At 36.8% G+C, this 15,801-nt stretch overlaps 1 protein-coding gene across 4 annotated transcripts in view; it reads right to left on the bottom strand.

Moving 5' to 3' along the window:
* Positions 1-15,801, bottom strand: part of fnbp1l (formin binding protein 1-like) — an 81,878-nt gene that overhangs the window by 14,567 nt on the left and 51,510 nt on the right. For 3 of the 4 annotated variants that reach the window (XM_051652778.1, XM_051652775.1, XM_051652777.1), the window contains exons 2-8: positions 14,756-14,871; positions 9,078-9,128; positions 6,380-6,527; positions 5,246-5,308; positions 2,885-2,989; positions 2,549-2,677; positions 1,833-1,979 (exon numbers count right to left, since the gene is read on the bottom strand). In XM_051652778.1, the coding sequence (XP_051508738.1) occupies positions 1,833-1,979; positions 2,549-2,677; positions 2,885-2,989; positions 5,246-5,308; positions 6,380-6,527; positions 9,078-9,128; positions 14,756-14,871 (759 nt within the window). The remainder of the gene's footprint in view (positions 1-1,832; positions 1,980-2,548; positions 2,678-2,884; positions 2,990-5,245; positions 5,309-6,379; positions 6,528-9,077; positions 9,129-14,755; positions 14,872-15,801) is intronic. The other variant, XM_051652776.1, reaches the window with a different exon arrangement.

The following is a 15,801-nucleotide window of genomic DNA, read 5'->3' as shown; positions in this document are numbered from 1 at the left end:
TCTGTTCCATTTAAAAAAATAAATACCAGAACCGCATGATTGACGGTCGGTTGTGTTAACTGTGCTTGAAGGTCTAAATTTGTATACAGATAAAATACTAGAACAGTGAATCCACTACACCAAGGGAAAATAAATGATACTTTATGATGTTACATTTTGAGCTTGCAGTATAAACTGAATGTGAAAATGTGGGTGCTTCGAAATAATACAATGAAAAAATAAATGGACGACACGTCTACCTAGTGTGTTGTCCTCACTCACATGTTGTAATGACAATGCATAAAGCACAGCCAGTGTAGCCTATTTAGTGAAAACATTGACTCTTAGGAGCTTTTTAATGAAATGGTCAAAATTATTCACAAATGAGTCAAAGATGAATGCATCAGTCTTAAATGTCTAAATTAGTCAAAGCAGTTAACATTTGACTCTTACTGAATCACGAATCACTGGTTTCGTTCATATGTGACTCAAAATAAACCAGAAACTGTTGTACATAAAATTGAGACTTAACTCAGTGCAGTACTACCCCGTTTTGTTACAATTTTTATCATACATATAAACAAAATGTTTATATATTGTAATATACGGTACAATATAATGAGGATAAATTATATTTTTACTTTCTCAAAAGAATTGATAAACCAAAATTGGAACCGGAACCAGAAACTTTAAATTCGTAGATTCTCATCCCTACTGAAATGCTAAACACTAGTCAGGAAGTAAGAAAAGATAAGGAAAGAGAGCAAAAGAGTGGAAAAACAGGACTGAACAACAGACAAAGAGAGAGAAAGACTGGGCAAGTTAAAGGGATATTTCACCCAAAAATAAAAATGATCTCATCATATACTCACCCTCATGCCATCCCAGATGTGTATGACTTTCTTCAGCAGAACACAAACAAAGATTTTTATAAGAATATCTTAGCTCTGTAGGTCCATACAACAAGTGGATAGTGATCAGCACTTTAAAGCTCTAAAATGCACTGATAATCATAATAAAAGTAATCATACGACTCCAGTGGTTACATTAATGTATTCTAAAGCGATATGATTGCTTTGGGTGAGAAATAGATCAATATTTAAGTCCTTTTCATTATAATTGTCTACTTCCGGTAGCTCTCAGATGCATGTCCACGAGGGGATTCGGTTCACGCCGCCTCTCATGTGACGGAAGCGCACTGGCATGTTCAAATGAAAGCAAAAACCAATGAAGCTTGTGAACAGCTTTCTCTCGTTACAAATCGAGCTGCACTTCCGGTTGTATCACGTCAGTTCTCCCGTGAATATTCACGGCATGAACCGAGTCCTTTCATGGACGTGCTTTAACTATGATTATCTGTGCTTTTTGGAGCTTTAAAGTGCTGAACACCATCCACTTGCATTGTATGAACCTACAGAGCTGAGATATTCTTCTAAAAATCGTTGTTTGTGTTCTGTTGAAGAAAGAAAGCCATACAAATCTGGGATGGCAAGAGGGTGAGTAAATTATGAGGAATTTTCATTTTTGGGTGAACTAAACCTTTAAAAAAATATAATCAGTGGTTGTGGCGCTACATGCAACCTTTTCATAAGCATTCGTCCTGCGAACTAATGAGCAAAAAATGCTTCTCTTGTCCTCCTTTCTTCCCTCCCATTCACTCCTTCGCTTCCTCCCACCCATTCGCCATTTCATTTACTCTCTTTTTATCTCCATCAGTGTAGTGGAACATAGCTACCATGAAGGATCGTGGTGCAAAATGACCCCAGGCTGAAGTACAGTACATTCCCTTGTGTTCCAACTGGAGCATAACGTGTTACTTGTGGAAGTGTATGTTTGCGCATCTCAAGACTTACCTTGCGCTCATCCACGTTCTTAGCTGCGGTCACCATGCCCTCCAGGCATTTTGAGACAATGGGAATGACTCTTCGTTCCACTTCAGCAAAACTCCGGTACGTCTCCCCCAACTTAACTGTCCGACGCTCATCCATGTCCTGTAGGTTCTATAAACACACAGAAGGAAGCTGCACTACATAAATGAAACATTATATACTGTAGATATAGATAAAATCATCTAATTTAATTTAACGAAATAAATAGGAATATTTTTATAATTACTAATTAGTATTAATAATATGTTTTGTTTTAGTACACTTTTATTATAAAATAAAAATGGGTAAAAAAATTGTTTTTATAAAAATATGAATTATGTAATGTACATTAATAACATTTCAAAATCTAATTTTAATAATATTAATCGTTGAAATATTATTACTTTTTATATTTGATACTAAATACATAAATAAAACAATTGTTTTGAACATGAACTGACATTTTTTAATTTATTATCAGCTTAAAAAATAAATATATATATATATATATATATATATATATATATATATATATATATATATATATATATATATATATATAATATGTAAATTGACCCTTTACTGAATTCACTGAAAACCCATTTCAGTTGAAAGATAAAAAAGTAAAAATCACACTTGGGGAAGCATTTATTCTATATCTAACACTGTGTAGGGTGTTGAGTGTTACGGACAAGTCTCACCTTGAATATCTGAGGAATGGCCACATTGAAGTGCTTCCACTGTTCACCGTTAAAGTTCTGCAACTGGGCCGCATACTCGTTCTTGCTCTCCTCTGCCATGTGTTGTCTCAGATACAGCTGGGACTTTGCCTAAGAAGGAGAGAATGGTCATCTATATTACTAATACTTCTGGAATACAGTTCAGGCCTCAGGACTACTCCAGCATTTGGCCAAAAATTGCATTCAAATGCTGTTTTACAATACTTATCTCAAGGTTTGTTCGATTAAGACAATGACAATAACATTCACTAATTTATCAAGAAGTTGTGTTGCACAGAAAGAGAGAACACCAACTACCTTTTCCACCTCTGATTTTGTGGCGTTGATATCGTTGTCTAACCTCTCGTACATCATCTGTGATTTCTCAGCCTCTTTGCATTCTCGTTCAAACTTCTTTTTACTCTGTTAAATCCACACAGGCAAAAGGAGAGTGACACAGATCTCACACACACACACACACACACACACACATGTTGGGCTCTCAATACAGACATGATGCATTTCCTGCAGTACTACTTACTGTATGCATTAATCATCTTCCTTTGTAAAAAGATGTAAAAACTGACAGGATTTGATCTAGTAGCAACATAAATACAGATAAACTTAAAAAACATCCAAAACAAGAAAGAGAGCAAGAGTGATTATGAAATTTGCGATACAGCTTCCAGAGCATCTGTGTTTCATTTGGTGACAATGCAAGAAAGAAAAATACTTCTGTTATTACGACATGGTCATTCTCAATGCCAGATTCAGCTGTTGCTGGCTTGAGCCCACAGCAACCATAAAGCTGCAAAAATACTCCAGCCTTACAGTCTATGAGACACACTGACAAGCAGGAAACTTACAGGATGCAGGAATGCAGTGCAGGGTATGAATTTGAGAGAGACGGAGGGAATGGAAAGAATAAGAGCTTGATAATGTGAGGCTTTGCATTTGTGCATTGCCAACCACATTCTGTTTTGCCGTTTTTGTCACTTTCTTCTGTTTTGTACAAACAAACGAATACACAAACTAAAAAACATCTGGATCTTGTATATATCTGGATCCCAGGTCACAGCTGGAGGAAAGGTTGTGATTCGGTCACCCACACTTGCACTCAGTCAATGACACAACTGTCAAATTCAGAATTTAAGAATTAACTTATTTTTTTAATTCATGAGTTTGAATTTGAATCAAGTTAGCTACATCCCACAGGATGTTGGAATTTGAATAGGAATGACAGCAAGAAGAATTTACTGAATTGCAATTCAGTTTGAATAGTGGTTAACCAATATATAGCTCTAACTGAATCTGCACAAGAGTGAAAAAGAAAATAAGTAAACGTTGTATTCACTGTGTACTGTATGTACAATTATTTTGACTGTCTTTTTGTGAGAAAATGCTATCGCTAATGCTAAAGCGCACATACCATCTGTGGTTGCTGGAACACTGCGTGTGATGTTATTTAGGTATTAACAATTTCTTTGTTCAAACAAATTATTAAAATGGGATAACTAAACAGAAACCAAGATAAACTGTTATCTACCATCTAAAACACACAAAAAAACTTTTAATTATTTTTTTTTTTTTTAAATTAAAGTTGTGACATTTTGAATAAATATAAATGGTAAAAAAAAGTTAACTTTTTTTTGTTGTTGTTGCAATTTTATGCAAATGCCATTTAGTATCATGTGAAAATATGTGATATATCTGCATTAAAATATTGGCCTATCGGCCACCCTGCTCCCTGTATATCGGCAATTAAATCAAACTCATGTCGGTTGACCACTAATTTTCAATGACGTTCATTTGTTTTGCAACAAGACATTAATAATTACATAATACATTTGACTAATTATGTCTATATATTCCCTAATATGTACAGTAGAATGTTTTTATTTTTTTTTTTTCAACAGATCCAACCTCTTCTGCCATTTCATTCCTCTGGGGGGGGGAGAAAAAAAAAAAATATTGCACTGTACATAACAGATTTGTATTTACATTGTACATAACAGATTGTATTAGATTTGCACTACCCATGTGTATGTGTGTATGTACGTATGTGTATAATAATTATTTTTTATTATTATTATTATCTATGTCTTGCTGCTGTTTTTGTATTGTTTTTGTATTGTTGTGTACTGAAAGCTCCTGTCACCAAGACAAATTCCTTGTATGTGTAAGCATACTTGGCAATAAAGCTCATTCTGATTCTGATTCTGATTCATCATTCATACAGCCATCAAAAAAAGATTTTTATATGCCATACAGCCCGACAAAATGTCCATCATTGTTTTCAGGTAATGATAATTATCATAATCTAATCTATTAATATGCATCTAATATAATGTTCCTGGGAGCACTCCACATGCTGTGTGCATGATTACATTATTAATCAATACTGATTTAACAATAGAAATGTATTATTGTAAAAAATATTATTAAATCTGAACTCACAGCAGTTATAGTAATTTGTACATTTTAATTCTACTTCCTTAGATCCAAATACATAAAAAATACAAGTCTGCATCCTGTTTGCAACCTCAGTTCAAATTCAATTCTAACTTAGGATTTGAACAGGAACTTAAAAGGTATTATCAATTCAATTCTGAATAGCGTATAACCCTGAAAGCTGTGCAACTAACATGCACAAACATAAACAATCTGAAATACACTCACATTGTCCATGTGTTTCCAGCACTGGTCCAAATACTGCTGGGCCTTTCTCCCCTCCTGGAGGTGCTGTTGAATAGACACATGAGCAACAAACAAAATGTAAAAATCCAAACTCTTTCCTGGAGCTGCACCAGAGCAGGCAGGATTGCGGTGTCACTCAGGTGTATACACTGATGAGCCAAAACATTATGGCCACCTGCCTAATATGCTGTTGGTCCTACGCGTGTCGCCAAAACAGTGCTGACCCGCCGAGGCATGGACTCCAAAAGACTCCTGAAAGTGTCCTGTGGTATCTGGCACCAAGACATTAGCAGCAGATCCTTCAAGTCCTGTAAGTTGTGAGGTGGAGTCGCTGTGGATCTGACTTGTTGGTACAGAACATCCCACAGATGCTCAATCAGATTGAGATCTGGGGAATTTGGAGGCCAGGGCAACACCTTGAAATCTTCATCATGTTCCTCAAACCATTCCTGAACAATGTGTGCAGTGTGAATGGGCGCATTATCCTGCTGAATGAGGCCACTGCCATCAGGGAATACCATTGCCATGAAGGGGTGTACCTTGTCTGCAACAATGTTTAGTTAGGTGGCACGTGTCAAATTGAAGTCCACATGAATGGCCTGACCCAGGGTTTCCCAGCAGAACATTGCCAAGAGCATCACACTCCCTCCGCCAGCTTGTTGTCTTCCTACACTGCATCCTGGTGCCATCAGTTCTCCAGGTAAATGGCACACTGGTACACGGCTGTCCATGTGACGTAAAAGAAAATGGGCCTCATCGAACCAGTCAACCTTCTTCCACTGCTCAAAGGTCCAGTTCCGACGTTCGCGAGCCCATTGTAAGCATTTTTGGCGGTGGACAGGGGTCATCACGGGCACTCTGACAGGTTTGCGGCTACGCAACCCCATACGCAGCAGGGTGCGATGCACAGTGTATTGTGACACATTCCTCCAGTAACCATCATTAACATTTTCAGTGACTTTCTCCTGCATTCAACACGATGGCTAAGAGAACTGATTGTTCACTTACCATCTAATCTACCCAGACCTTGACATGTGGCCTTGTTAGGAAATGATCAATGATATTCACTTCACCTGTGAGTGGTCATAATGTTTTGGCTCAATATTTGGTACTCACATGTTTTCTCTCTGCCTTCAGGTCCTGTGAGTACCTCATCAGCTCCCCATACACCTTGTGCCCCATCTCCTCGGCAACAACCTCTCGCTGACCTGCGTAGTCATTCAACTCATTCAGTATGGAGTAGAATGACAGACAGGATGTGAACCTGCAGGAAAACAACATACAATAATGATGGATTTGATTGAAACTCTTTTCAATTAATTTAAAATGACAAAGTGCATTATAAAATGTATAGTTGCAGTTCTGGATTCTGACTGATCAATACAGTGTACCGGTCGTGCTAAAATACACAAAATAACAGCTATGATGCGGAAACAAGTATATCACTGCAGTGTTATTGTTTACATTTCATTACCTACATTTTCTAGCGGAATGATGGCACTTAATTAATTTGCTTAAGATTTCATTAAAACTATTTTACTGTGTCCTTAATATTTTTATAATGAATAAAAGTATTAAGTTCTTAAGGTCGTGCTATATTATGACCATGCATGCTATATTGTGTTCTATAAATTACATTATGCTATATTATGTTAGTTGCTGTGCATCATGCCGCACAGCACCCTTTAGTCGTGACTGTATTCACAATATAGTAGTCTCTTTTAATTATTGGTTAAGTATTAGAAGTAATGGTAGACTGATATGGGATTTTAATGGCCGATCCAATGACAATATACGTAATACAATTTAATGACAGCAAAAAAGGGTGTACACAAAATTACTGAGATTTACATATTTACTCAATTCACACAAAAACATTTAAAAAAATAGAAAATGTGCACTCATTGACAAGGCTGTCGGTAGATTTTGAAAGTGACACTAGGTGGAATGACCATGTAATTCCTGTTAACCTGCCAATGCTGATAATCTCAAAATGGGTCTATATGCCAGTCTATTACGATTTAGAAGTATTTTAAAACATTAAATACCTTAATATGTTCTTTTAGGACAACTGAATCACATGTACTTTGAATTTAAAGGCTAAAGTTTGGGATTTTTTTTTATTGCTGTTTGGCTTTTGAGAGGTCTATGGGTCATAAAAAATTGAGTGCATTTATCACCAGACACATGTACTCTGCAACTCTTTAGGTTGCCATCATGGCCTCTGGGAGCAGGCAGACTCTAGTCTGTCTGTATGTTGATACTGACTAAAGGCCAGGCTGCAAGGCATGACTAGCTCACTATATTAAATCTCACCCCCTTCACAAACACACACACCAAGCCATTCACCTCTTCTCTTTAGGGATGTGTGTGTATTGGGAGGGCTGCAGCAAGATTTTTTATATCCAAAGAAAATCTCCCCAAACTTCAGGGTTCGGTTCTAATCAGCGGGCTGTCTGTACACTACATGAGAAATGCCCTGGGACAAAAACACACGCCGGTAGAAATGATGCCTATCTAATAGAATTCATTATGGGACAAGAGAGGGTCCCGAGCTGACACCCAGCATATACTCCCCCTTTCTGCTTTCAGCCTAAATCTACAGCCAAAAGGATAGAACATGCTGCTTAAGAGACCAATAGCAGCCAAAATTTGCAATGAAATAATGTAATGAATTCAGCTTTAAAGGATTAATAGTAGCTAAAATTTTCAGTAAGAAATTGTAATGCTGTACACTCGTAGTAAAACAATGTAATTCATTCTAACAACAGAATCTAGCATATTCTATAACTAATGACAATGACAATATCTTGTTGGTCTAAACCTTTATGCTGATCTGCAGCATTACGGATAAGCACACTGCATGATCATTATGCAGCAGATCTGCAGATTTACATCATAGGTTATATGATACATTTTATTGTGCTATTTCTTATGAAATGCTGAATGCTGATTGGTCAATACACAGCACCTTTTGACCAATGAATTTCCATTATTTTTCATTATTTTTCCAGTCATTCGGTTAACTGGATAAGGATTTCTAAAATAATTTACAGAGATGGCACACAAAAAGAATTTCCAGCCAATGAAATATTTTACAGAAGAGCATAACAAGTAACATTTAGATTCACTATATTTAGAATTTAACAACTTCTTTTCATGGCTTAACTCCAGACCTGGAAATCCCTATTTTAAACATTTCTATGACTATGGAAACCCTGAAAACAACCATCCAGTTGTACTAAAATAGGACTGTCAATTTAACAAGTTAATTTATTGTGAATAATTTATAAAAAAAAATAAAAAAATTAAAACATAACAAATTAAAGCAATTAATCATGCCATATGACTCATACATAAATTCCGGTATGATGATTTTTCCTACCATCGGAGCATTTCAAGCTTGAAGTACCAACTTCGTATTTCAGCATTTCAATCAGCAGCTGCGTACTGTCAGAGTATGTACTGCCTTTGAAGGACACACTTCCTAGTATGAACACATTCTGATGGTATCGGTTTTTGGTACTGTAGCATTTTTTCGAGCACAAGTATGAGCGTGGTATCGGACCCGATTCCGATACCAGTATCAGAACATCCCTAGCATGTACCTTTATTTATCTGATATATGCCAATTATTATCATGTGTTTATAACAAATTCACCATTTTATTTTTAAATTATCTGCCATAAAAAAACAGAAATAACTAATATATATAATGCTTGGAACAAAAATATTTGGAGCATACCAATTTAAGTAAAAAAAAAAAAAAAAGCAATTTATTCTCCGGTTGACATTGCTTCAAGTTTAAACTAACCTGGGCTCATCCTCTTTGGAGCGCTTGGGACAGTATTTCTTCACCAGACTTCTGTTTGGGAAACAAAAAGAAATGAACACGCAAAGAGACACACGTTTTTATATTAACTGCTCATGTTATCAATATCTCAAAACAAAAACACCCATTAGGGCTTATATTATCCCTTAAACATAAAAACCAGTTATTCATACAGCTGTGAAGGAAAAATAGGAGTCTGTGTACAGTGTGTTTGGTTTACGCCTCAGAGAATTAAAGTAGGCCATGGTAAACACTCAAAAAAAGTGCTGGTATTCTAATCTGTCTTCCCTCTCCCATCATCCCCCACACAATAACAAACTAAAAGGAAGGAACGTAGAGACCAATCTTATGTAGGAGCTCTTGAGACAAGCTCCACTGCTGCGCTCAGGCATGTTCCTCTCTTGAGGGATGGGGGCAGGGTTAGGGGTCCATTGAGTGTGCTCAGGGAGTCAGACAGCACTCCTCCCAGACACAGACCCCCACAGAGCTGCATAAATGATGCTTGTCACTTCCTTTATTGAAGGTTCCTCAAATCTACTTCATAAAACAGATTAAAAAAAAGAAAACATTTCCCCTCTCCAAGTCTGGTTATGATTAGTACACTGTTAGTCCCATAAAGTAACTTTATTACTTTGTCGGTGTTGATGATCTTGCTGTTTTTGTTATATGTTACTGCACTTTAAAATTAAAATGTAACAAATTTTGGACACAATGCAGAGCATACATTTACATTTGTTTTTCATTTGTTTGTTTGCTTCATAGCCTTCAATTTGCACATTATTTGAAGGTGAGCCCTGGACAAGATGAGGAATAACATACTTTTTCAATAAAAGGCTGGAAATACAATTTGGCTTTTTCATTAGTTTATTTTAAGAAACCTCATTTTTACATTTTCTGAAGTAAATGTGAGTGGTGCTTGCCGCCACAGTGCTAGCTTGTTGTGGGTGGTTACCACAGTGATACTATGTGGTTCGAGTGGTGGTTAGTGTGTCGTTATGTGGTTGCTTATTAGCTCAAGTCAAATAACACACCCCAAGTCTCTATGCTATTCTGGTCCCTAGATATGGCTTAGGTGACACCTTCATTTTAAGTCTGTCTGATTTTTTTTTTTTCACGGTTTATCGTCTACCAGGCAAAAATTGTAAGTTTTATCGCTAAAAGTAAAAGCACCTTTAATCTCAAAAAGATGATTTGAGGTTTCGTTCATGTCCATATTACAATTTAAACATTGTTTAAATCCCTAACCCTAAGTTTGAGCAATAATAATAATATTGATGCTTGCATTGGCAAGCACAAATATCAACAGATTAATCGTCCAAATTCGTTGTTAGTTGCAGCCTGTGAGCGCAAGAAATTATAATGCCGAAAAACATGATTAAATAAAAAATAAAAAAGTGGTGTGAAATAAAATATGGGTGTTGTGATTCGGCTCCATTTACACCTCACTCTGGCAACTCTTGAGAGAAAACAGTCTGGGTGTTGCCATGTGTAACGGACCATATCTCGGGGGGGTTTGGAGAGCAGTGTGGGATCTGTCAGGTAGTATGAATGTGATACTACACCAAAACCCTCAATAAAATTTGAGAGGGGGAAAAGGAAGGACTCTATAACTGTATCCAGGCAACAGCGGAATGTCTAAAGGGACCTAAGCATCCCAGGGGAGGGGAGGAGATGATATGAGAGATTGGGAGGGTCCCAGCTGCGGCTCATCACATGTCCTGTGGTGAATCCACAGCATGTCTCATTCTCAATTTGATCTCATCAAAATGTGCACCTCAGAACCTGCAGGGGAAACAGCACTGTTGTGTTTATGACCACTGATGCATCTCTCACCCTCATGCCAAATCTCAAGGCAAAAAGCATCATTGCCATATCAGGGAACAGTGAAAAATCAATAACATTAATAATTAACATTTTTGCATGTGAATTTCTCCATGATGGATATTGTGATATTAAGATATTGTGATGTTGAAAAGACTATGAGCAGCTGGTTCATTATTACAACCGCTTCCTTTTGCTGGTAAACAGCAGCAGGAATGCAGATCACACCGGTTTGATCATACGTGTCTGAGCCCAGCCTAGTGTAATCACACTGGTTCGATCGTACGTGCAAAAGGATAAAAGTTTTAAACAAAACTTTTTAAAACAGATAATTTCAGCTCAAAAATGTGATAGGATGAGAAATGTTTGAAACCGTTTTAAATATACACACACCTGTGACAACACATTGACTGTACACAAACAATAAAAAAGGTACTGACATTTTTTTTTGGGAATACCACATACAAAATTCTTACTACCAGACAGATATCACTTAAATAGGAGTCCAGAAAAATCACACCTGTCTCTGTGACAGCCCTAGGTCCTGTAAACAGTAAAACAAGAAGGGGCGGGCACTCACTTTTGAAGCCAATCAAAAAATTACTCCATCAAAATTATTTCATACACTTGGGTTCGTGGACATGTTTTTGAAGGGTGGAGTTTTGGAAAGGGCTGTTAATAGGATGGAGACAGTTTCTTCCCAGTGAAAGTGAAAGGTGACTGAGGCTGTTAGTCTATAATATTCTGTCTATCATCTCCTTTTGTGTGCTATGGAAGAAAGAGGGCAAGTTTGGAACATCACAAGTGGGTAAATGTTGACAGAATTTATTTCTGGAAGACCCATCCCTTTAAGCAAATAACTTTTAAATAATAGATACTGCATTGTCAACAGATTGTTGCATTGTAAACACAACTACAAATATTAAATATTAAACAGTGCATCACTAACACTCAATTTCCAATTCAATTATTTTACTTATTTAATTGGAGGCAATAAATTATAGTTAAAATATACACTCACTGAGAAAAATATTGGGAACACTATGGTCCTAATACAGTGCCTGACATGGTCTTCTGCTGTTGTAGCTTATCCGCCTCAATGTTCAACGTGTTGTGCATTCTGAGATGCTATTCTGCTCACTACAGTTGTACAGAGTGGCTATCTGAGTAACCGTAGCCATTTTGTCAGCTCGAACCAGTCTGGCCATTCTCCGTTGACCTCTCTCATCAACAAGGTGTTTCCATCCGCAGAACTGCCGCTCACTGGATGTTTTGTTTTTGGCACCATTCGGAGTAAACTCTAGAGACTGCAGATCACATTTTTTCCCCATTCTGATAGTTGATGTGAACATTAACTGAAGCTCTTGACCAGTATCTGCATGATTTAATGCACTGCAGCCACATGATTGGCTGATTAGATAATCGCATGAATAAGCAGCTGTACAGGTGTTCCTAATAAAGTGCTCAGTGTGTGTATATACACACACACACACACACACACACACTACCGGTCAAAAGTTTTGAAACACTTGTCTGAAATGTTTCTCATGATCTTAAAAATCTTTTGATCTGAAGGCGTATGCTTAAATGTTTTAAATTAGTTTTGTAGACAAAAATATAATTGTGCCACCATATTAATTTATTTAATTACAAAACTAAAATTTAATTTAAAAAAAAATGTTTTTGAAATTGATGACTTGGACAAAATAATAAAGAAAAGCAGCCAATAAGTGCCCAACATAGATGGGAACTCCTTCAATACTGAATATGCTAAAATACAACACAGTTTTGATTTATTTTGGATTTTGTTTAGTCACAACATAATTCCCATAGTTCCATTTATGTTATTCCATAGTTTTGACAACTTTACTATTGTTCTAAAATGTGAAAAAAATTATAATAAAGAATGAGTAAGTGTTTCAAAACTTTTGACTGGTAGTGTATATATATATATATATATACACATATACACACACACAGTCATGTGAAGAAGAAAGTACACCCTCCTTGAATTCTATGGTTTTATGTATCAGGACATAATAAAAATCATCTGGTCCTTAGCAGGTCTTAAAATTAGGTAAATACAACCTCAGATGAACACCACCACATGACATATTACACAGTGTCATGATTTATTTAACAAAAATAACGCCAAAATGTAGAAGCCATTTTATTTATATAATATATATATATATATATATATATATATATATATATATATATATATATATATATATATATACACACACACGTATATATATACACATACACACAGTGCATTCATAAATTTAGACCATTTTTTTTTTCACATTTTGTTATGTTGCAGCCTTATGCTAAAATGCTTTATATATTTAAAAAAATTACACATCAATCTACACTCCATAATGACAAAGCAAAAAACAGATTTTTGATAACTTTGCAAATGTATTAAAAATAAACTGAAATATCACACTGACATAAGTATTCAGACCCTTAACTCAGTACTTAGTTAAAGCACCTTTGGCAGAGATTACAGCCTCAAGTCTTTGTGGGTATGATGTGACAAGCTTTGCACACATGGAATCGGGGATTTTCTGCCATTTTCCTCTGCAGATCCTCTCAAGCTCTGCCAGATAGGATGGGGACTGTCGGTGGACAGCCATTTTCAGGTCCCTCCAGAGATGTTAGATTAGGTTCAAGTCCCGGGCTCTGCCTGGGCCACTCAAGGACATTCACATAGTTGTCCCTAAGCCACTCTTGCATTGTCTTGGCTGTGTGCTTATGGTCATTGTCCTGTTGGAAGGAGAACCTTTGGCCCAGTCTGAGGTCCTGAGCGCTCTGGACCAGGTTTTCATTAAGGATATCTCTGTATTTTTTTGCATTCAGCTTTCCTTCTACCCTGACCATGATGCTAGCACCACCATGCTTCACCGTTCGGATAGTATTGCGCAGGTGATGAACGGTGCCAGGTTTCCTCCAGACATGACACTTGGAATTAAAGCCAAACAGTTCAATCTTCGTTTCAGACCAGAGAATCTTGTTTCTCACAGTCTGAGAGTCCTTTAGGTGCTTTTTTGCAAATTCCAAGTGGGCTTTCATGTGTCTTGCACTGAGGAGAGGCTTCCATCTGGCCACTCTGCAATAAAGCCCAGATTGGTGGAGTGTTGCAGTGATGGTTGTCCTTCTGCAAGTTTCTCCCATCTCCACACGATCTCTGGAGCTCAACCAGAGTGACCATCAGGTTCTTGGTCTCCTCTCTTACCAAGGCCCTTCTCCCCTGATTGCTCAGTTTGGCTGGGCGGCCAGCTCTAGGAAGAATCCTGGTTGTTCCAAACTTCTTCCATTTAAGAACTATGGAGGCCACTGTGCTCTTTGGAACCTTCAATGACCTCATGGCTTGGTTTTTGCTCTAATATGCATTTTCAGCTGTAAGACCTTATATAGACAGGTGTGTGCCTTTCTAAATCATGTCCATCCAATTTAATCTGCCACAGGTGGACTCCAATCAAAGTGTAGAAACAAAATGATCCAGAGAAATGGGATGCACCTGAGCTAAATTTCAAGTGTCATAGCAAAGGGTCTGAATAAATTTGTCAATGTGATATTTCAGTTTTTTCTTTTTAATAAATTTGCAAAATTATCCATAATCTGGTTTTTGCTTTTGTCATTATGGAGTATGGAGTGTAAATTGATGTGAAAAAATAATAATTTAAAGCATTTTAGCATAAGGCTGCAACATAACAAAATGTGGAAAAAAATGAAGGGGTCTGAATACTTTCTGAATGCACTGAATATATATATTGATATATTAACATATTAACATATATGTTGATATTAACCAGTGGTGGTTAGACACTCACCGTAGCTGCTTTGCATAGACCTGTTCGATTTCCAGACGCTCCTTGACGAACTTTGCATAGCGCTCCAGGAAGTCAATGCCCCACTGTGTGTGTTTGTCGAGATTTTCGAACTGGTCCTGATCAAGAAAAAGAGGAACAGAGAGGGTCTGATCATTCAGTGGACTACTGGTACCAGACAGGAAACATGAATATGGAATGACTCGTTTGAAGAATATTTAACATTTGCTGGGTGAGTGCTGAATAAAATTCAATGCTGAATAAACATCCATATAACAAACAAGGATTGTTTGATTGCTTTGAACAGATTTTATACTGACAAAAGAGGAAAATACTTCCTCCTCAAGACCACTAATTAAAAGCAAAAACACTGATATTGTGGTGTAAATTTAGTAATCAAGATACTGTGATGTGACCTTGACAGACATTAACTTTTTTAACCTTTGAAGTACCAAGGACCTCCACACAAACTCTCAGCCAACCGAGGTATTCCTAATATAAAAGCTAGATTTATTTTTCCTGTAATGTATATCTTCACCTAGGACCCCCTGCAGGTCCGGTAAGCCAAGGTTTAAAGCCTTGCTTTTTATATATATATATATATATATATATATATATATATATATATATATATATATATATATATATATATATATATATATATATATATATATATAGAGAGAGAGAGAGAGAGAGAGAGAGAGAGAGAGAGAGAGAGAGAGAGAGAGAGAGAGAGAATGTTGTGCCTTTATCCATTATTCCAGACAGCCAGAGAGTGATTCCGCCTCCAAAATGGCTATAGAGTGCTAGCTTGGACAGAGAACCAGGTGAGATGAAAGTTCTAGCTCAAGACTGTTACATCACAACACAGACACTGCAGTGGATCCGAACACAATCCATCTGTGTTCAGAACGTCAAACACCACTATGGAGCAAGCAACATCTACAGCTTTATATTCTAGGCCTATTTAAGGTGAAGTTCTCCATCCAGCCAGACTGATAAAGGAAGACAGATAGAGAATACAGAGAACAGATATAAAGAACAAAGAG

The sequence above is a fragment of the Myxocyprinus asiaticus genome, chromosome 24 (genome assembly GCF_019703515.2).
Source record: "Myxocyprinus asiaticus isolate MX2 ecotype Aquarium Trade chromosome 24, UBuf_Myxa_2, whole genome shotgun sequence".
NCBI lineage: Eukaryota > Metazoa > Chordata > Actinopteri > Cypriniformes > Catostomidae > Myxocyprinus > Myxocyprinus asiaticus.
Note: the sequence above shows the minus strand (reverse complement) of the source record. Positions and strands in the feature narration are given on the sequence as shown.